The 21873-nt window shown below is 36.5% G+C and overlaps 1 protein-coding gene across 1 annotated transcript in view; it reads left to right on the top strand.

Moving 5' to 3' along the window:
* The window catches only part of nr3c2 (nuclear receptor subfamily 3 group C member 2), a 103125-nt gene that overhangs the window by 46067 nt on the left and 35185 nt on the right, over window positions 1-21873 (top strand). Inside the window, exons 3-4 of the mRNA XM_005810711.2 lie at window positions 9109-9236; window positions 19494-19610. Of these exons, the coding sequence (XP_005810768.1) occupies window positions 9109-9236; window positions 19494-19610 (245 nt within the window). The remainder of the gene's footprint in view (window positions 1-9108; window positions 9237-19493; window positions 19611-21873) is intronic.

Here is a 21873-nt window from a genome sequence, read left to right as displayed (position 1 = left end):
GTTTAACAGGGAAAAGGGACAAAGCAATTAAAGCAAAAGCAAACCATTTCTAAAATAGGTTCGCTTTTGCTTTAATTGCTTTTATTATGCACACATATTTTGTCTTGATTTTTGAAAGGTTTGAGAAGCAAAACTCTGTGCCTGATGGTAAAACTGGACACTTTTGCTCTGAGAGATCTCAGATCGTCTGCTTAATTAAAGTTTTCCATAAATACAGTCAGAGCAAAACATGAAAAGTCTCCAAATGCCATAAATTCTTCAGAGAACTGCACTGCAGGCTGTATAAACCAGATTTTTGTGAGTAAGACAAAGGGAAAAAATTTTTTTTCTGTCTTACCATCACAAATGGTTTTGTTTTATAGCAAAAGTGTCCACTGTTAAGTATGGTAGTGGATCTGTGATGCTGTGGGCCTGTTTCTCTAATAAAAAAAATCAGGTGTGCTCTCCTAGAAAAGTGAAGATAGGGAGTTTCAACAGGCTAAATTAAAACTTATGGGTAAATTAGCACAGAAAGGCTTCATAAAAAGATAATAGAAAGAAAAGAGTTTTTCTCTTCATGTTGTGAAAAATGTTAAAAGAGAATACTAAGTGCTTTTTTGTTGGTCAGCAGTATTAGCAGCAGGGGTACAAAATGTTATAGCCCACTTACCTTCATTAAAAAAAGTAAAATAGTTGTCCTCTTCAGACTCAATGGACTCAATTTAAAGTTGTATATTTCAGCTGCTGCAATAAAATATGAATACATTTAATAGCTTTCATTTTTTTAACCAGTGCTGTTTTAATGATGATCTTTTTTGCTCTGTTTTGCTTTTTGCTTTCTCTCCGCTGCTGCAAGACAGCGCAGACATTTCAGCCATTTAAAGAATGCCCCCCAGTGTGACATCTGTATTGCTTCTAGAAAGACATGAGAGCAGTTTAAGCCCAAACATCTGTCCAAAGTTTTTCGTCCTTACCAATTTCCTTTTTTCTTTTGATAATTCATTCATATTTCCCCTAAGCGGATAAGCAGTAAAAGCTTGTGTCAAAGAGCTGGGAGATTAAAACAGCTGCTTGTAAATTTGGGTGAATATAAACAGCCGTTTGTGTACTCATCTGCACCCTCATGGGAAATAAACAGTAACTAAATCAGTTGTTAGCTTTTGTGTGTTATCTCTAAAGATGAAAGGACACTGAAAACAATGAAACTGCTGCCCTGGGGTTTTCTGTGTGGAGAGAGAGAGAGAGAGCGAAAAAAGCAACAGGAGCAAAGACGGAGGCCTCTTTGATCTGCGTAGTTAGTCGCAGTGAATGAGTCTTAGACCGTACCCAGAAATAGAGGAGAGCAGCCCAGAAAAAAAAAGACCTCAAACATTTTGTGCATTGAACTGTCCACAACCAAAGTGCAGAATATTACCTGGCGAATATTTTGTGAGTTGCACTGTGGAGCAGCAAGAAAATCTGAAGGTTTGAATCTCGGCCTGGGCTCTTTCCTTATGGAGTTTGCAATTAAATTCAATTTATGTATACTCCAACTCACAAGTGTCCACATTTTTTTATTATTATTTAAATTCAATCAGACATACATTTCAATTAATCCTAGTTATCAAACAGTAGAGTAATAAAGTTAGTTTAAAATGTTTAATTCTAAGGAAAGCCTGTCGATAACAAATATTGCTGGATGATAAATTGTCCCAGTAATTATTGTGAAAAATGATAATATTGGCATTTCGAGATCATTTTTAAGTAATGTACTGAAAAGGACATAATATTGCATGATTTTCCACTCAACAACAAATAAACTTTAAGTTTGTACAGAACATTCCACAATTGAGACTTGAAATATCGAAAATAAAAACATGACAATCAAAAGCAATAAATAAATCAGAAATAATAGAAACACTTACAGCCAAAATCACAAATAAAGTCTCTGCAAACAAAACTGACCATCACAGCTACATCAGACCAGGTGTAGCTTCAATGGAGAGAAGATACAGAGAGCAAACAAAAAGTTAATAGTTGAAATGACAGAAATGAAAATAAATTTTAGAGTAGTAGAAAAAGAAGGTGAGAAGTGGTCAGTTTGTCCTCTGGTAGCCTAAACCTGTAGCAGCATCCACTACAGAAATAGCTCTGGACAGCCGAAACCTCGTCTTAAAAGTGAACAGGATGTTTTCCTATTAGACTAAAACGGGGAGCTGATTCCACAGACGAGCATCTTTATAACTAAAGGATTCCACTTTTAAAATTTCTAGGAACCGCCAGTAAACCTGCAGTCTGAGATCGAAGTGTCTGTTAGGAACAATCAGATCTCTGATCCTTATTAAAGGATTTATATGTAAGATAAAAATCTTATATCCTATTCTGTTTTAACAGGGAACCAATGAAGGGAAGCTAAAATATGAAAAATAGGAACTTCAGAATGATTGCTGCAGCATTTTCAATCAGCTTAAAGGGTTTTAGCTGCATTTTGTGGTCTTACTGACAGCAAACAATTACAGTCGTCTAGTCTTGAAGTAACAAATGCATGGACTAATTTTTCATATGGAGGAGATTGTGTTATAAAGGAATCGTCAAAAATGAAGAACAGCCATTCTGACTATTCTCTTCATCAATCATAATTGTTTTCATGTTTTCAGTCAGAGGCTTCTATGGATCACTGTAATACTGACCTCTACAGGAGATCCTTCTTGCCCACAGTCATCTACAACAACTCTTTCAAAAAATTGCATGAGTTTATACAGAACTTATGTATTTATGCTGAGATTAATAAAGTATTTTTGAATTGAAATGAATTGGATGTAGTCACCAATCCCCTGCAACTAATAATATCACTGGTTTCTCTTTTATGATTTCTTATTCTTGTGTTTCTATGATGTAAAGCACTTTGAACAAAAAACCCTTTTGCTGAAATGTACAAATAAACTTGATTGTTTGATTAACAAAATTTCAGGACAGGTTTAGTATGGAGTTGCTTCAACAAATACCTGCTGCAAAAATGTATACTACATTTATTGGCACCTCTCCTAAATATATGTACAAAACCATTACATAAATTAATTGTTGATGGAAGCAGCAGTGAGTTTGGAGAAGTTCAACTTTTAATTTGAGAACATTTATTCAGTAAGAGGGAACAAAAATCCAATTTTAAGTAGTTATTGTTTTTCACAATATCACTGGTGTCACAGTTATTGGGACACCTGCTGTCAAAAAGTTTAGTTTAAAGCTCCTTTGGGTGTGTTCACAGCTGTAGTTTGTTTACTTTGGTATGAATAAATTGATTAGTTTGTTAACCTGTAACATTTTTTGGAGGTTTGGGTTCTTCTCAGACAGATGTGTCTGCAGCAGGAGAACCAGATGTAAATATAGGAAGCAGATGTGAGTTCCAAGCCAGTAGAAATCAGAGAATTTAATCACATCATAAATGTGTTTCTGAGTACTATTTAAGGGAAGGTTTTCCAAGACACATGCCAAATGATTTTGAGAAGAAAGTTGCATATATATTTATACCTTACCAAAAAACACCATTGTTTATTAGCTTGTTTATACTACTCTATCCAGCAATGCAAACCTGGATACTAGAAGGAGCTTAGCTGAAGTTTGCAGAGTACAAGCAGTGTGTAAAGGTGTAAATTAATGAGTGATCAATTTTGAATAGTATATTTTCAAATGTGTAGGAAGACGGTGCTGGTATAATGTTGTTCTACGTCATTGGAACTAAATACTTTTTAAAATCTCACCAGACCGAAACAAACAGTTCCAGGTAAAATCCCAGTACAGCTTTGATGTTCAAGCTGATGTCCAAGTGAATTTTACCTAAATTATTCTCAGACAAAATTAAACCTAAATTTAACATTGTTTTTGTTTTGTGTTCTTCCTCAGAGTGGCTCTGTGATGCAGAGATCTAATAATCATGCCCTTTGTATGTCTTTGAGGCTTTATTTTGATTTGCTGGCTTTCTTCAAATAATCCAGTCACTTTATAACAGGAATTTGTAATGGGGGCTCTCCTAGGAGACATTAAAACTATTTAAAAATGTCATTTTTATGCATGTTTTCCCCTTTGAATATCTCTTTTAATTTGATGTTATGCTTAAAACTATTTTTAAAGGTATAAAAAGTATAGGTATCCTGTTTTTCAAACTCAACCCAATGATTCCTCTAGATTAAGAACTTTAAATTCTTGGTACCTTTCCACTAATTTTCTGAAAGCAGAAATGTGTAGCGAACATCTTTAAGTCAGTTACCACTGAATGTAAAGAGCTTGGAAAAAGATGTTGCAGTTAGTGTGATTTAATATGATGTAGTTCATTTATGCTCTTTGATCTGTTTCTTAATTGTTTTTTTATTCAGTGAACCATTAGTGGCCATTTATTAATTTGTACAGAGTTTAAAAGTCTAGCACAACACTGCTAATGTACCAGACCTTTTCAAATTTACAAAACAAATAAAAACAAAGGTATGATATATCCAGTTGATGATAGGAGGCAATTGTAAAAGATGAGATTTTAGCAATATTTTTAAGTCTCAGGGGTTCACAAGTAAAGAAAAGATTTTATAATCCAAACATGTATTTTAGAGAATCTTTAAAAAAAAAACATTTCAGTAAAGATCTTCAGTTTTAATGTCGACAGGAGGACCTGATGCTAATTTTAGCTTTGTTAGCGACAAACCATTAGCTCGTCGTGGTACCAGTTCAGACAGTGCTTCACCACCTTTGATGAGAAATATGGTGACTTTTTAATAATTTGAGATCTTGTACCACCTCTTTCTGTAGTTTTAGTTTTCATTTTGCAAAGAGAAAATAACTACGTTGTGATTGTTTGCTCACTTTAGTTTGGTTGCTTTTCGGCAGCTGTTCCTGGTGCACAGTCACTGCAGCCTGGCCTGTCTGCTCCGGTTTCATAAGCAGAAAGTGAATGACCTATATACTTCTCTGAGGGAGGGGAAGTCACCTTGCTGGTTGACCAGGAAACAGGCATGCAGCTTGCGAAGAGGTTTTAATGCGCGGCACTATTAAAGGAGTTGACCAGCGACTTAATATTGCAGGCAGACTTTGAAACAGACCTCGTTTTTTGCTGCTCTTGTTGTTGTTGGCTGGAAATCTTTCCAGGACTGCTTCTCTTGGCTTGTGTTGTCTCCTTCCTAATACCACTTTGTGTTGATGTGAGAAGGCCAAAGTACAGAGAAGGATCCAGTGCATTAACATGCTGAAAAACACATCTTGACATGGACTGAATTTGCACACACAAACACTCACCTCAGGTGAAACCATGAGGCCCCGTGCCAGAAAGATCAAGCCAGACAAACACCTCACCAGAGACTCCTCTAAGCGTCCTAACAAATTGAATGTGTGTGTAGACAGACAAGAGGGAATTAGATCAGTGGTCGTGATTGTATCTGAGTGTGCTGCGGTACACCTTACCAGCTCGTCCCCTGGAGGAAATGTGCTTGCAGGGAGCAGAGACAGAGAGAGGATGGGGAGAGAGAGCCGAGCAGCTGGTTTGATGGAGGCTGTACGGAGAATTTTAACCAGACAATCACCTTGCATGTTATTGATTGGGATGGAAGAGAGGTAATTAGCACAGAAAAGAGGGAGAAGCTGAGGCCACTTTTGATGTTTTGATACAAAGTGTTCTCTCCTTGTACCCATCCACGTTTGTGTGTTTTGTGTGTCAGCTTGATGGGAAATGCTTTACCTAAGATTAATCTATAACTTTATGGTTACAACAAACTACAAATACACAAAGCTCTTAAAGTTACAGTGTGTAACTTTTACACAAATATGTTGTTTTCCACGGCTGCACAGTTGTGACGTTGGTAGCACTGTTCCGTTGCAGCAAGAAGGTCCTGGGTTCAAAGTCCGGGGTCTTTCTGCAAGGAGTTTACGTCTTCTCCCTAGGTTCTTCTGCCGCAGAACAAATAGATGATCAAAAAAGCAAACTCCAGTCTGCCAACAAACCTAGATGTTACAGGATTTCATATTTGATTTTTGGAGCTGATGTGGTCTGTTGTGAAACCAGTACCTTTTGCTTGCTCTGGAGTGTTTCTTGTTGAATGTAAAGCAGCTGGGATACGAGTCACTTACTGATTACAAAGTTCTCAAATGGCAAAAGGTGATTTTCTCTCTCCTGTTCAAGAGTTAAACTCTGTCTCAAGAGAGGAGTTGAATGATCTTGTCTTGTTTATGGCTGATTGTGGGGTGGAGGAGGTGATAAAGAGATGAATCAGGGCTTTGCGTGCTCTGTCTGTCTGTCTTGGTCTATCTGCTCGAAGAAAGAGTACAGACAGAAAAGGAAGTTCTTAATTTACCAGTCCATTTACATTTTGACCCTGACCTACAATCATGAGTAATACAGGTTGTCTGTGCATCCTTAAAAAGTCTTAAAATGTCACAAATTCAATAGAAAATATGTACGTTGGCTTCAAATATGTAACTCAGAGGTCTTGAATTTTGATACGGTCTGACTATTCAATCTACCTATATTACATGTATTTTTTTTTCTTGCGGGACTTCTCTGTCAGACAAACATTTGATTCACAGTCATATCTTCATTACGAGGCAGTTGAGGCTACTGCTAGCTGTTAATGAGCCTTTTCAAGCTGGCTTGCTAGGTTTTTATATCTATCTTTGGTAAGTGCAAATTTATCGGCAGTTGCTTATCGGCAGTTGGCTGGACAGTATTTCTCATTCCCACCGCCTTACTTCTGTTGCCAAACCGTACAATGTTATATGCATTCTGTGCAAAATGCTTGGCACAACTTTATAAAATATGTCATTTTTTTGTACATTTCTGTCCGGATACAGGTCTTATATTTTATACATAATGGTCTTAAAATTTTAATTTGTGTTGGTGAAATTTGCAGATACACATCATAATATTCATGATATAAAGAAGAAAGTTCCCATATGAAAGAGACTGACAAAAATGAGCCATTGCCGTAGAACCAAAGATTTACTGGACAGTGATCTAAACTCTAAGCACTGATTCATCTGCAACCTTGTCTTGAATCAGTAGGTGACCATGGAGAGAGATTTCTAAAATATTCATGGATGTATCATGCAACAAAATGTCAAAAAATGTTTGGACTTTATCTTCTCTGGCACATTATGTCAATAGAATACTTTGAGCTTCCAGAGATGCTTCTGTATGAGGAGGATGAAGCTCTAAATCACCAGTAGATATTTTTCTACCTTCAGAAAACAGTCCTCTTTTGTTGTATAAATCACTGCTTGCTTTCAGGAACACTTTTGAAGACTATATCCTGTGATCACAGCTAATTACTGCAGCCACAAAGTTACCTTGAAACTTTAATATCTGAAAAAGATCCAGAAAATCCTTCCCTGGTTATGAGCTTTTTACTGTTGGACTGAGGCCAAGTGGAAAACACTGTCCCATGGTCAGATGATTAAAAATGTGAATTTGTTTTTGAAAATTATGGTTTGACATCCTCTTCAGCTAATGGGCGATGAACAAGTGAAACAGAATAATATATAGGGGTGCATTAGTGTCCATGGCAGGAGATGTTATCTGTAAACGCATCTTTAAAGCTGAAGCACATACAGGTATTATAGGAATTAGAGCATCTCATAATAGAATAAGGCATTTTCACGTTCAACAAATTCAGGTTCCTCTTGACGGCTAAAGCTAATGGCTAGTCAAAGCCAAAGGTTGCATTAATGGCAACCATTAATGCTGCCATTAACTAATCAGTCTTCCTCTTCTTTTAACTTTTTACTTTCCATCAACAGGAATAATCCTGCATCAGTTCATCTGTTTCTCTTTGTGCATTTGCTCTGTCTTCTCAAACCCCCAGTTGATTGTGATGGCTGCTCCTGTTGAGCCATGTTCTGGTTCTGATGGAGGTTCCTTCCTGTTAAAGGGGAGGTTTTCCTCTCCACTGTCGCCACATGCATGCTCAGTATCAAGGATTACTGGAGACTCAATAACACTAAGCAAGCGCTTGTCTATTGTTGCTACGTCCAGGAGCAAATGGTGCAAGTCAATGACTTGATGCAATCTGCTGGGTTTCCTTAGATAGAACTTTTTCAACTTATAATTTTTTAAAAATTCTGAAATAAAAAATTAAATTAAAAAAATACGACATAGCAAATGGTGCTTAGTAGGAGAATTATTTATTTATTTTTTAGAGAATTTGAACTGTGTGAGGCTAAAACTTTGCCACTTGAAGAATTCTCGGTAGAACATATTTACATACAAAGATTTCTTTAAATTGCATTTCAATTGTAAAATGTGCATATATTTTACGTACAGTTTTGAAATCATCACAGCTCTGAATACAATTTGCCTGTTTGTGAGTATATTTACTCCAGTTAACAATTAATCAATTACTGAATTAGTTGACGATTATTTCCATAATCGGTTGATCGCAATTAATCAGGTGATTATTTCAGCCCTTGTTCTAACAGACTGTGGTACATAGTAACATAAGAATCAAATGAATCATTTATGAAAATATTAAAAAGGCTCCGAGAATCAGCAACTTTGATATTTGACACTCCATCACCATCAAGAAATTTGCCGTGTTTGGAGGAAATCCTCCCCAGATGCTGTAAAAATGCAATCAGGAAAAGGATAAATGTTTTTAAAGTAAACGTTGCTTTGGATCTGGAAATAATTCAACACATCCATTAGTTCAGTCACCTCTCTATTGATCATGAATGAGAAAGTAGAGCAGTCCTGCCATATCACAGAGAATGCTGTATAATCTTTGATCTTTAATAATATTTATATATATAGATAGATTTTGTCCATTTTACAACACTTTTTCCAGTAATTCACACATTTTATTCTGAAAAAGGTGACGAGTGGTTCGGTTTAGGTTTGACATCCTGTTCTGTGTCTCACTGCCTATTGAATTTAAATAATCTCCCCTATAATTCTGTCAGCATCATCTCTGTAAGCCCAGTGGAGCTATAAATCAGAGGATCTCAGAGACCCTTCTCTCTCTCTTCCTCTCTCTGTCAAGAGACAACTTCATGGCCAGCCACATCGTGCTACTGCTGTCATTTGAATTATGAAATTGAGGCAACAGTCAGTCAGGAATTGGTTTAAAAAAAAATCCTTTGTTAACTTAAGCTCTAAAAATATTTTTCTGTGTGTCCTTTCAGCTCAGCACTCAGACAACCTTCCTCAACGGCCAAAGTGTGCCTGGTCTGTGGAGACGAAGCGTCCGGGTGTCACTACGGTGTGGTGACATGTGGAAGCTGCAAAGTGTTCTTCAAAAGAGCCGTGGAAGGTAAGCCTGGTGTCCATCTTTACAGAAGTTATCACTGGATTGAATCTTTTTTCGGGTTGGTTTTGGTTCATTGAGAGAATAAAAAACAAAAAACGTAATCAGAACGTAATACCAATATTATTGTGACAGTTTGATGTTGTAATTTTTGAATATTTGAATTCAGACCAACTGAAAAATACTAGCACTGCTAATCCACCTTATTTGCTTTCGCCGCTCCTTTTCTGGTACAAACGTTACGAGAATAAAGTTATAAAATTAAAGGAAAGTCAATATTATGATTTATAAGACATTAAAATCAGAATATTATGAGAATAAACTTGCATGAAAATAAAGTCATAAATTAGTCAAAGATTACGAGACTAAAGTCGTAATATTATGACAATTCTCTTAATACTACAATGTTATTGTCATATTATTTTGACTTTATTCTCGCTATGTTTTTGTTATTTTCTTTACGTCAATCAATCAATCAATCAATCAATCAATCAATCAATCAATCAATCAATCAATCAATCAATCAATCAATCAATGATGTGAGTCAGCCTTCTTGTCAAACAGGAAACTTTACATCAACAATAAATATAGATATAAATATAATATGAAAATTATCTGGTCTCAATACTTCAAAAGATTAAAAACCTTAAAAAATAAACAAATGAAAAAAACTCTAGAACAGCGTCTTCATTAGGACAAGAGTAAAGAATAAAAATGAGCTTGAAATAAAATTATATTAAAACTACGCTAAACTGAATTTTGGTGGCTTTTGGCAACAGGAACAAAAATGGTTTTATGTCTCTCAGCTTTATATCTGTGGCCTTAATACTCCGTTGTAATAAGCAGACTTTGCTTATATTATTATTTTAATGTTAATTTATTTGTTTCTGCAGCCTTTGTCTGATCTGGGTTTACATTTGTTATTTGTTATTATATCACCCTTTAAGTCTTTTGCCCAATGCTTGTGAGCATCTATTAAAGTTGGCCTCACTCCCCGACTTCCTAATCTGTAGGCCTGCAAATAAAACTCTGCTTAGTGCCTTATACAGCCTTGGGCCAGTCCTTTCCCTTCAAACTAATGAGGTGAATATTTAAGAGGTTGTTCATATTTTTTAAGAGAGGTTCTGGCGAAAGCGTGCTTTTTTTTCTCCCAAATTATTCCTAAAACAACCAAATATAAGCTTTTAATTTTGGGAGTGTGACCTGTTTTATACAAGCATAATGAAAAACGGGGGAAAAAATCAGTAGGGAACAGCTCTTAAGTTATATTTAGCTTGGGAAAAATATCAGCCACAGTCATAATGTGCTTTTCATGTTGCGCCTGCTGCCTGAGGCCTTGGCCTAACTCATTTAGATGAGTGTTTGAATGCAAAACACATTGAAAACCCCAGCGTTTGGGAGAAGGGGAGAGATGCGTTTCCTGCCAGCGCTTTGGGTGATCTCTTGACCACTGGAGGAATTGCAGTAATTCTCAATGAAATCATGCCCTAATTTAATGATATTTACACATTTTCATTGCCGAGACTTGAAACCAGATTATGTGTCTGTGGTTATTAAATCAGACATGCCGTAGCTGCAGCTTCAAGGCTGCCAGGCAGATAGCTCATGGAAGATGTGAACGATGCGGCGCGCTAGTCAGGTGAAGCCCTGAACAGAGCTCCCATCTGTGTAATTATAGCATTAAAACCGCATTTGTTTCAGCCAAATAACTGCAGCCGTGCAAACTCCGAAAGCAAAGTGTGCAGTGTAGTGATGTCAACTTGTGAGCTGTTACCTCATTTGACCTCTCCACAGCTGCTGCTGAGGTGGAAAAAAACGAGAGGAAAGGCGAAGCAAAGCAAAGGATGAAAATAGTGCGAGAAGGATTTTGCAAAGTGAAGGGAGATAGATGACGGTGAAACGGATACAGCGAAGGGGGGAGGGAGGAGGAAGGACAAAGAAAAAGTCAGACAGAGACGAAGAGATAAAGGGAGGAGGAGCCGGGAGACTAAGTAACAAGGAGAGGGATGGAAAGTGATGTGTCAGCAGTGAGAGGTGTAAGTTAGGACGTGAGGAGACGTTCTGCTCCTCCTCTTTCCCAACTATCTTGCTCTTTCTCCTCCTCTTTCCTCTAAAAAGCGACCAAAACACTGACTTGGCATGCAGCACATAGAAGGAGAGAGAGTAGGCATCTGCAGATGGGGTGCAATCCTGACCCATGCCTAATTTCTCCTGGCACAGTGGCCCCGAGGGGACGCAACTTTTCAGCTGGCTGTAGTTCATTAGATGACTGAATGGCTCCCAGTCCTTCACCGCCGAGCTGGTTAGCATTCTGCAGACAACAAATCAGATAAAATGCTCTAATTGTGGGAAAACTTGTTTCACTTTTATCTGTGGCAGACAGCTTAGCTTTAGGTGGCTTTCGTATTGCAGAGCTGAACCTGAACTCTCCTGCTGTATTTAAATTGAGACCATCTGTTTAGAGCATCTATTGGCCACCAGGGCCTTTCAGCGTCCAAATATAGTCCCACTCAAAGGGACAAATATTCACTCTTTTTAAGTTTGCTCAACAAATGCAGCTAAAACCTCACACTAAATCGGATTAAATGTATCCTGCTTTAGGTCAGTTACCATTATCCAAAATTATTTCCGTTTGTTAAATTCCAGAATAATAAAAAAATAATTTTTTTAAGTTTTATATTTTTACTTGTTTTCAAATCTAATAGCTTGCTATTATTGTCTTATTATTTCATAGAATCTCCTTATAAATCGGGTCAAAAGCTCTGATTATTCTTCTAATAAAATAATTTTCTGGAGTTTTGTTCCATTCCACTGACAAAGTTGGCATCAATGAGTCATTTTGTAGGCTTTCTTGCTCACACTCCTTTTTTTTGTTAATTTTTAGCTCATTTATTACAGGACTGAGATCTGAAGGAACTCAGGTCCACTGATCCTAATGCTGCCACCACCGTATGTCATAGTTGGAATGGTTTACTGAGGGTTGCAACCATCTTCCATTTTGTCCATCAACAAACCACAAAACAGGTCACCATAAATGAAGGGTTTTGTCCCTGTGTGAATTTGTAAACTCTAATCACATTTTTTGTTTCTTTTGATAATATCTTCTTCCTCTCTGAAGGCCTTTCAGTTCATGTAGGTACACAATTCTTCATTCTTGACAGTGGTTGTTCAGGAGGCTCTACTTTTGCTTTTCAAAGATGTGTGATTGCATAATTGCGCATTTGTTTGCAACCATTTTCACGTCTGAGTGTAAACATTGAGTTGGGGGGGTGTGGCCAGCTGCAGCTTATTTGGATTTAAAATGACAAAAGAAAGCAGGTCAGTCTGGAAGGAGCTCAAAACAAATGGCTCAAAAAAATATGATGAACATGTGTTGTACCTATTGTGCTAACCTGTTCAAGGCAGCATAATAGGTCCCCTTTAAGGGGTGCACTTTCTTTTTGCCATGGGTGTTTCTGAATTGGGTATGCTATAGATTTATTGAGTTTGTCAGAGCTGGGTGCATCTGCTGCGGATCAGGTTCTAGAGTTACTGATAATACATCATAGGATCAAGACATGCTCATTGTGGTCAAATCCATGTCTTTTACAGTCTACATGCTCAAGTATCCACGTCACATTAAACCAATAATTACCCTGAATGTATAATTGATTTTTAAACGTGGTTAGAAAGACCAGTTCTTATAATATGGATCTTTATTTTTATTGCTAAACATTAATCCATGTTTCATTCTTACGTGCTTCTGCACTGTCTCCTCTAGTTAACAAAAGACAAGTTTGTTGATGTAAAACAGCTGCACTCAATAATCAGCTCCATGTGGAGCACATTTGGGAAGTTCAGTGCCAGCTTATTATTCACATGTCATCAGTGGCTTGGCATGTCTGCTCTTCATAATAACACCAGACCCTGCTTTTAGCTCCTTCTGCTCAAACCAACGCTAATATCAGATATATTGAACTTTGTTATGGGCTCGTTTGGTTCTACAGTCTGGCTGGGCTGCGGTTTCCATGGCACTTGTGTCAATCCAGCTTTGAACTGGCTCTGCATAAAAGGTCGTCTGAGGACACCAGAACAGTTTCTGCTTGAACGGCAGCTCAGCCGTCCAATAAGGTGATTTTCTGCGCTGGATTGGACTGTAAGAAGCCTCCCACTGCTGCCTAAGCTCTTCCGGTTGTGTGTGCAGGACGCTCACGTGACAGCAGCTGGAAAAGAGCCATTTATCTAACAGAGATATCTGGATCCCTGCTCTTAACTTGTCTCACATCAAATATTGTTTGAATAGAAAGCGTGCACAACATGCCACCACTCTCCCTGTTAGTTTGTAAATCTCAAAGCTGTTAAGTTTGAAGAAAGTCAAAGGCTTCAGGAGGAGTTTAAGACAAATGTGTGTCTTAAAGTGGGCCTACAGTAATGACATGCTCTTTAAATTTTATGTACTGTTCTTTCAAGCTGCATTACTTTTTAAATAATCTTTGAAATTTGTCTTGCGTAGTGGTTGTCCAGGTTTTCTGGAGGAAAGGTGAATAAGAAAATGTGCATGAGGTCCGATGGTTAAAAGAAAGAAATGTTACCATAGAGGAGTAAATATTCACACACACAAAAAACAGAATTTCTTGACTAATGTCACATAGTTACAAGAAAAAAACTTGAATATTCCTAAAAAACTTTCCGTGATTGAAGGTTAGATTAACAATATATTGTGTGACATTACTAAATCAGACATTTGTAATTTTCCAGGAAAAGAAATGATTGGGACCAAGTAAAATTACTTCCATTTTAGCTTTAATTCAATTCAGTTTATTTATGTGCACTGAAAAAACAAATTCTTTAGTATTTTTGGTCTAGTTTCTAGGGCAAATATCTTGGTACACTTGAAATAAAACAAAATTAACTTACAAGTAATTTTTCAGTAAGATATAGGATCTGGATTTCAGTATCTAATACCCTAATAAAGTATTAGTTCAATTGGCAGATTATTTCCCTTATAACATGGGAAAATGTCTTATTATACATGAAATAATCTGCCAATGAAACAAGTATTTTTTCATCAAAAAGAAAGAGTTAAACTGAAAAGATTTGAAGCTGGCGATCACTTTACGTCTGCCATGTTTGATTCAGAAGCAGTGATACAACATAACGCTGCTTCCTCCATGCCGTCAGTTCCTCTAACCTGGACCGACCCACGAGTCTCTCTGGTGGATATAATCTGACCTGCATCTCTTCCTGTTCCCCGGTGATCCTTTTGTTCTTTGACATCAGTGTGGGTTACACCTTTACTCTGGAACCAAATCAGCTGCACCAACCGGATGTTTTTATTGAAACTCAAGCTACATTTTTTTATCTACTTTAAAGACACAGTTCGAATGCAGTAAAATAGCATGTTATGTTGTGCTCTAAAGATATACTTTAGGATGTATTATATAATCTTGGTGGAAGAAAGGAGAAAAAAACAGAGATACTCCTAATTCCTTTCTTCAAATTAAAGATACATATTTTGGAAATTAAATCTTTTTGGAAGTGGTGTATGAGAGCCATTGAATGTTTTTGTATTTCACATTCTCGCCTGTCACACTGAGGCTGAAATGATGACTAGATGCATTTCATGTAGTGCAGGTAAAGCAAAATGGAAAAACCTTAGCCTTTATATATTGTAGACGAGAATAAACTAGTAAACAAATTGGAGTAAAGATTGTTTATGTTATGTTGCTACTGTGATATTGCTAGGCATGAAAACATTGTCCTTATTTTGTGGCTGTTTATGTCCAATTAAATAAAGTAGCAGTACATCGACATGGCAGCAATTTTCAGGACCTTTGCATCTCCAACATGTCTTCTTTCCTTGAATCCTCTTCCACACATACGGTGACACGTGCCTAAAATATATCTTAAGCCATCTCATGTCAGTAGTGCCAGCTCAAAGCTACAGTCATATTTGTGCCCAATGCCAAATCCGTTTTTAGACTTACATTAACGTTGTTGTCATTCATTTCCACGTATGTCTTTGATCAGTTGCATGTGGCTATTTCTGCATTTGCATGTTTCTGGTTGAGGCTCAACATTTCTTGGTAAATCTGTTGTATTTTATCTGAACAATGTGAAATCACAGCGCAGATTATAGTAGTTAAAGTGGACTCTCTGTGTGGGACACCGTATTGTGTTTCGTTTTTAGATGAATGTTCTCATAACTGATGTATGCTGCAGCTGACAGACAACATGGATTACTCATTAGGCTTCTGCCAGATTGTGAGAACATTAGTTAGAAGTAGATGTGAGTGAACTCCTGTCTTGATTTCTTATAAGATTTGGTAATACGCTCAAAAGCTGGAAGATTAAAACAATTTCATCTTCATAAACGAGGGCCCTCTCGGTTTCCAGAAAAACTAATTTTATTTTTGATCACATGCATTATGGTGCTTTGTTTTCTTTTCAGTTATTTGATGGAGATTAGGATTACCTTTTCTGATGTAGCTTTCTTACATCATACATTGAAGTAGAGCTCAATGGTTGACTGCACTTCAGAAACACAAAGTCTTGCCAAGTATTTTTGTCTAGTTTTTAGTGTAGGTAACCTACAAGTAACTTTTCAGTAAGACCTAGGAGCTTGTGTTAAGTCAATAATTTCCTAACATTGATAAAGAAAATATTGCTAGCAGGCATTTACATGAGAAATTACACATACATTAATCCTTACAATGGCATTATGGTACCTTTTTACTGTTTAATGATTTAATCTCTTGGGGTATGAAATAAAAATTTGTCAAGTTTTTTTAAGAATAGATAATGGCAGTACCTTTGTCCTGAAAGAAGCAGCTCAAATGAGGATCTTACATGGTGTTTATTGTCTTTATGAGGATTTATTCCTTCCCCAAAACTCTGTCCAAGTATATTTTTTCATGCTTGGCAAAATTTGCTGGTTGTGGTCACTATACTTCTCAATGATTTCTTCTGAGCCTCTGTAGCATTCCCAAACCATCAGGTGTTACAAAAGGTTGAGATACTCTCAATAAAAGCAGAATAAAATATTAAAATTATTGAGTTATTGAGTCTGAAGAGCCCAGTTTATTTAGAAAGTACAGTCTCTGCTAAGCCTTGGGGCTGATAAAGTCAGTCCATGAGTCTTAGTTTAGTTGACAGTCCAGAACCTCGCCCAGGTGCTTGTGGAAAAATGACTGAAGCTTCTTGAAGTCTATAGTCATTTGTTTTGTTTTTGTCATGTTCTGAAATAGTTAGAATTTTTTTGCACCAAGTAATGAAGAACTCCAGGACTGGTCCATGCTCCTCTTTGGACCAGGGTTGTGTCGTCAGCATATTTAATTAAATGTCTGTTTGTGAAAGTTCTGCAGGAGTTTGTGTACAGAATAAAAAACAATGAAGATAAAACACATCCCTGAGGAGAGCCAGCCCTGGTAATTGTTTTTTCACAGAGTTTTGAACCTAATGCTGAACAATAAATCAATAGCAGTATGTACTGCAAGAGACACACACATAATCAATTCAATAATTTCACTAAATTCTGATCCAGGACCGCATGGCATTCTGGGGGATGTAGCCAGAGAAAAGGCTTTAGTTGCTCAACCTCTCTCTGCCAGCTAAGCTAGGTTAGTGGCATCAACTAACTCACTCTATCTTTGGTTGCTTAGCAACAATCTGTTGAATAACTTGTGCAGCAGCAGTTTAGGGTTCAGCCATCATGCCTCATAACCTCTTAAAAATAAAAAACAACAGCGTGGAGCAAACGGAGAAAAATATGTCCAACATCTTGAGAGGAAACTGCATCAAACAGGGAAGGTCATGTCACTAGTTTGGTAGTATTTAAGAGATATAAAACAAAACCTTAATCAATAATCATCGATATCAACTGATATAAACCTGTTATTGTCCAACCCATATATATAAAGCTCTGGAAAAAATTAAGAGATCAGTTTCTTTGATTTTAGGTATATGTTTAAGTAAAATGAACATTCTTCTTTTATTCTATGAAATACTGACAACATGTTTCCAAAATTCCAAGCAAAAATTTAGTATTTATTTGCAGAAAATGAGAAATGGTCAAAATAACGACAAAGATGCAGTGCTTTCAGACCTCAAATAATGCAAAGAAAACAAGTTCATATTCATTGAAAAACAACAATACTAATGTTTTAGCTCAGGAAAAGTTCAGAAATTTATATTTAGTGGAATAACCATGAGGTTACCGATTCAGATATCTGAGGTTCAGTATCGGCCGATCCCAATCCGATACAGAAAAACAGCTGAAATGACCTAAAACATTTATTTTTTAAAACACAGACATAAATGTACTTAATTTCAAATTGATTTTGTAACTCTGGACCAGTTCAGCACCCTTTAATACATCAACAGCTTCACAAGATTGGTGAAACATGTAAAAACAACTTTAATTTGTTCAGTCAGTGCAATAAGGAGGATAACAGCCAAAGTACAATAAATAATCAAGAAATTGACAAAAACAACAAGTTGACTATTTTAGCGAAACATGTAAAAATAAATAGAAAAAAAACCTTCTTTGAAATGGTTCAGAAAGTGCAGTTGGGAATTCTAAAAAACATAAAATAATTAATGAAGCATTTGAATTTGACTGAATGTGGATTGGGTACATTGTCACAATACCAGACCTAGAATTTGTTTTAAATTTTGGGACCAAAACAGATATTAATATCATCTCTAGAAATAGAGATAATATTTAGAAGAATAATGTGTACATTAAATTGCAAGTATAAAATCTGATATTGTAATCCTAAAAATCAATTTTCTTCATTTTCCTAGAGTAAGACTGAAAAAGTTACTCTTGCCTGTAACCCTGCCACTTGCAGGATTGATAGGTAAATGCATATATTCAGAGGTAAACAGGCTGTGTGAGTGCATGCAAACAGTGAATAAATAAACAAATTCTCTCCCTCTCAGATACACCCACTGCCGAACGCACATCCATCCAAAGCGGCACAGTTTGACTAGGCCTCTTCAAGTGTGTTTCACTCTGACAGTAATTGACAAGACTCACAGGAGTGAGCAAATTCAGTTGGAAAGCTTTGGAGTTTTTCAGAATTCCCATCCTGGCCTATCCAAGTGCATGTGTTTCTATGTGAGCAGGAGGGAGGTGGGGAAGGATATGGCTCCGTTGTGTTTCCTGTGTCGCAGTTTACTGTTTTTTAGAGCAAGAAAAATGGGCTTATGTAACGGTCATGTGATTTAGCCAGAAATAGTGGTGGGGCTACAGCTGCTGCCTCTCCTCCTGCAGCTCGGTTCCTTGGCTTTTGGCAGCAGCCAGACAGACACACTGCGCACTGCTCCTGCTAGCTCAGAAAACAACTTCTGGTCCGTCCTGTACACGAAAAACATAAATCCCATGATGTAGATTGTAAGGATAAGTCACAGAATGTCTTCTTTGCAGATAACTGCAAGTAAACAAACAAACATGCTCATACATGACATTCAGTCAGTGCGAAAATCTTGTAAGTTATGAAATAAGCACACAGGAAGGTACTTATGAGCATGGACACATTTATACAACATTATATTAACACAATGTCAACTAAAAGCCTGGGGAAAGTAAACATTGCATTGGGGGTCACTGAGGTCACAATGCCTCTGCGTGTCATTCAGTCTGAGCCAGCGCTGTGTTGTTTTTTGAATGTGTGTTTTATTTCAAATATAAAAAAATATCTATACATGTGTGTGTGTCTTCATGCATGCGTGCATTTGTGAGTGAATGACTGTGTTTGTGCATAGGCAGGAGCATGCCTGTGTGTGGGTGTACGGTGCTCAGAGGCTGGCGGACATGTGGGAAAAAAGGGATTGAGACGCAGTTATAGAGGAGAAGACGAGTGAAAAGAGGAGGAGGAGGAGGGGAGCTGTACAGTGAAGAGCTAGTGGAGCGGAAGGAAGCACTCTGCAATGGGAGATCATTGGGTTTCGCTAAGGGCTAGGCAGGAGGCAGGAGGGATTCTCGCCATGTTAGCATCACTGTCAGAAATAGCCGAGCTGCAGCCAGTGCCCTGCTTCCACCAAATCCCTCATGCTATTTACTGTACAATGCACTAACAGTCATATATGGTTGATAGCACGAGAAAAATAACTAATTCATTTAATTTTCACCAGGATGTTTATGAATTTTCAGATAATTTACTTCTTTTTTAAAATTATTATTCAAGGTGATTCTTCTCCATGATTGTCAAATACCATTTTTTTTTTCCTTTGATGCATCATGTGAGGCTCCAAATTCATAAGGTCTGCTTATGCTTTCAGGTCAGCACAACTACCTGTGCGCTGGCAGAAATGACTGCATCATTGATAAGATCCGAAGGAAAAACTGCCCAGCCTGTCGTGTACGGAAGTGTCTTCAGGCTGGGATGAACCTTGGAGGTGAGCTGCTTGAAATTCCAGATTTGCTCTGTCACATGTCAACACCTGAGGAAGCGTGAGTCTGTTTATAGGGAGTGATAGATTTGGAAAAGTAGGTCTGGCTGTAGTCACAGGAGGCCTAGAGATGCTGAGTCATTAGATGTTCATGAGTTTAAATCACGTCTACTGTATTTCATGTTCTGATGAAGGCTCAGTGTTGTGTTTTAGTCAAAATTACACTGCTTGAAAAGAGTCCTATGATGGTGTGTTGGGGCCATAGAAAGAAAAATGAATAAAATTATGAGAACAAAATCATAATATTACAAGAAAGACGTCATAATATTACAAGAACAAAGTCTTGGAATAATAAAGTTGAAATAATAGAAGAATATAGTTACAATATAAGAATAAAGTATTAATATTTCAAGAATAAAGTTGTAAAATCATGACTTCATTTCAACTTTATTCTCGTATTTTTCTACTTTATTCTTGTACGACTTTATTCTTGCAATTTTATGTTTTCTATTTTCTTAGTGTGGCCCTATTACTCTGTTGTAGAACTGGGAGGGAATTAGAAAAAAATCTGTTTATTTTACTGTTGCAGCTGCAATTACATTTAAATAAACATTTGGTAAAATATTACAATAATTCATTTAACTGTAGTAGTGAATGGATTAGATTTTTTTTTATACTAATACCAAGTAGACAAACTCACTCCTTTTCTGGTACTCAGCTCTGTTTTTGTTGCTCTATAATATTCTCACTTGTTAAAATCTCTGAAAAGGCTCTAATAATAGTGTAACTCTTTCTCTTTACCTCCATGGAGAGTCTTTCTTTAATAAAACACATCCAATAAGGTTGGCATTCGAGTATAAGCGAGGCAATCCCTTCAAGATTTTGCAATTTATTGTGATTTTTTTTGCAATCAAAATCACTGATTTTGCAGTGATATATTAGAAATACGACTAAACCTATTCCAAAGTCTACATAAAGAAGAAAAAGGATGAGCAAAAAAAAAAACAAACATTTTCATTCTTTAAAGAATAGCTGGGTTTCTGTTACCATATCGATCTATTACTTGATATCAAGTCAAGTTGAGGGAGCGGTGTAGTAAACGTAAGAAATACTGCCACCTGCAGTCTCTTAAATTTTGTTCTTTTTTACAATTTTACAGAAAATTAGCAATAAACTCATATTAGCATCCATTGGCGCGGAAAAATTTGGGAATTTGTTGATTTTGTGTGAATTTCTGAGATCATGGAATCGTGAAAAACTGGAGAGATTGACTGGGAGATAAATGGAAAAAAAGAGAAAAAAACGCTGGTGATAATCAAGCAGTAAGAAATACTGAGCATCCTCCCAAACAAAGAATTAAAAAAAAAAAAATAGGCATTTTTTAGAGGAATCTTTCTAGAGTAGATTTACCAGTAATGACTCTAGAAAACCTAAACCATCTTAAAGCTATTAGTTATTGTACACAAAGAAAGAAGAGTGTTAAAGTGGGTTCTGAAGCAGAAAACCAATACCAACAACATGATTGGTTTCAATGTTGTCCCAGTCAGTCATAACAAAGCTTTTGTAATTAATGTTAAAAATGCAACAGGGTCAGAAGTAACACTATATTGTCAATTATTTAACAATTAAACTATCAGATGACAGTATATCGCTAGAGTTCTCCTGGTATTATACCACCAGTCACTGTTTGAACGTTCAGGAACTACCAATAATAAAATATTTCATAAATTAACTCTCATGATTCAGAATAAAGTCTGAATAACAACACATGACTGCTGAGTTAAATAAACACAAGACACAGAGGTCAGTTTCCAACTGAGGTGATAGATGAGGATAAAACAGGAGCTGATGAAACGTATGAGTCATTATGAAAGCTTAAAGCGGATGATGAATGTGTCTATATTCCATCATTTTAGCAGCTTTTTAGTCCATTGAATAGGTTTCAAGTTGCAAATAAAAAGATAAACAAACTAAAAATCTCAACAAAGTTTTTGTAATAATATATATTGTGATTACTGCAGCAGTTAAAAAGTTGAATGAGAAATAGTAATGTGCTCAAATAGCTTTTTTTAATTATATTTTTATTGTAAAAAAAAAAAAAAACTCTAACTCAGACTTATGGTGGATATAAAGCATCTCCTAAATGTCTGGTTTGTTTTTTTGTGGGTTTGTTTTTTTATTTTGAGATTTTAACCAGGTCTGGACATTCAGGATTATTGGAAATCCTTCTCTAGCTGTGACATTCCTCAGTGAAAAATTTGTGAAAATA

Source organism: Xiphophorus maculatus, chromosome 5 (assembly GCF_002775205.1).
Source record: "Xiphophorus maculatus strain JP 163 A chromosome 5, X_maculatus-5.0-male, whole genome shotgun sequence".
Taxonomy (NCBI): Eukaryota; Metazoa; Chordata; class Actinopteri; order Cyprinodontiformes; family Poeciliidae; genus Xiphophorus; species Xiphophorus maculatus.
This window is presented reverse-complemented; position numbering and strand designations above follow the sequence as displayed.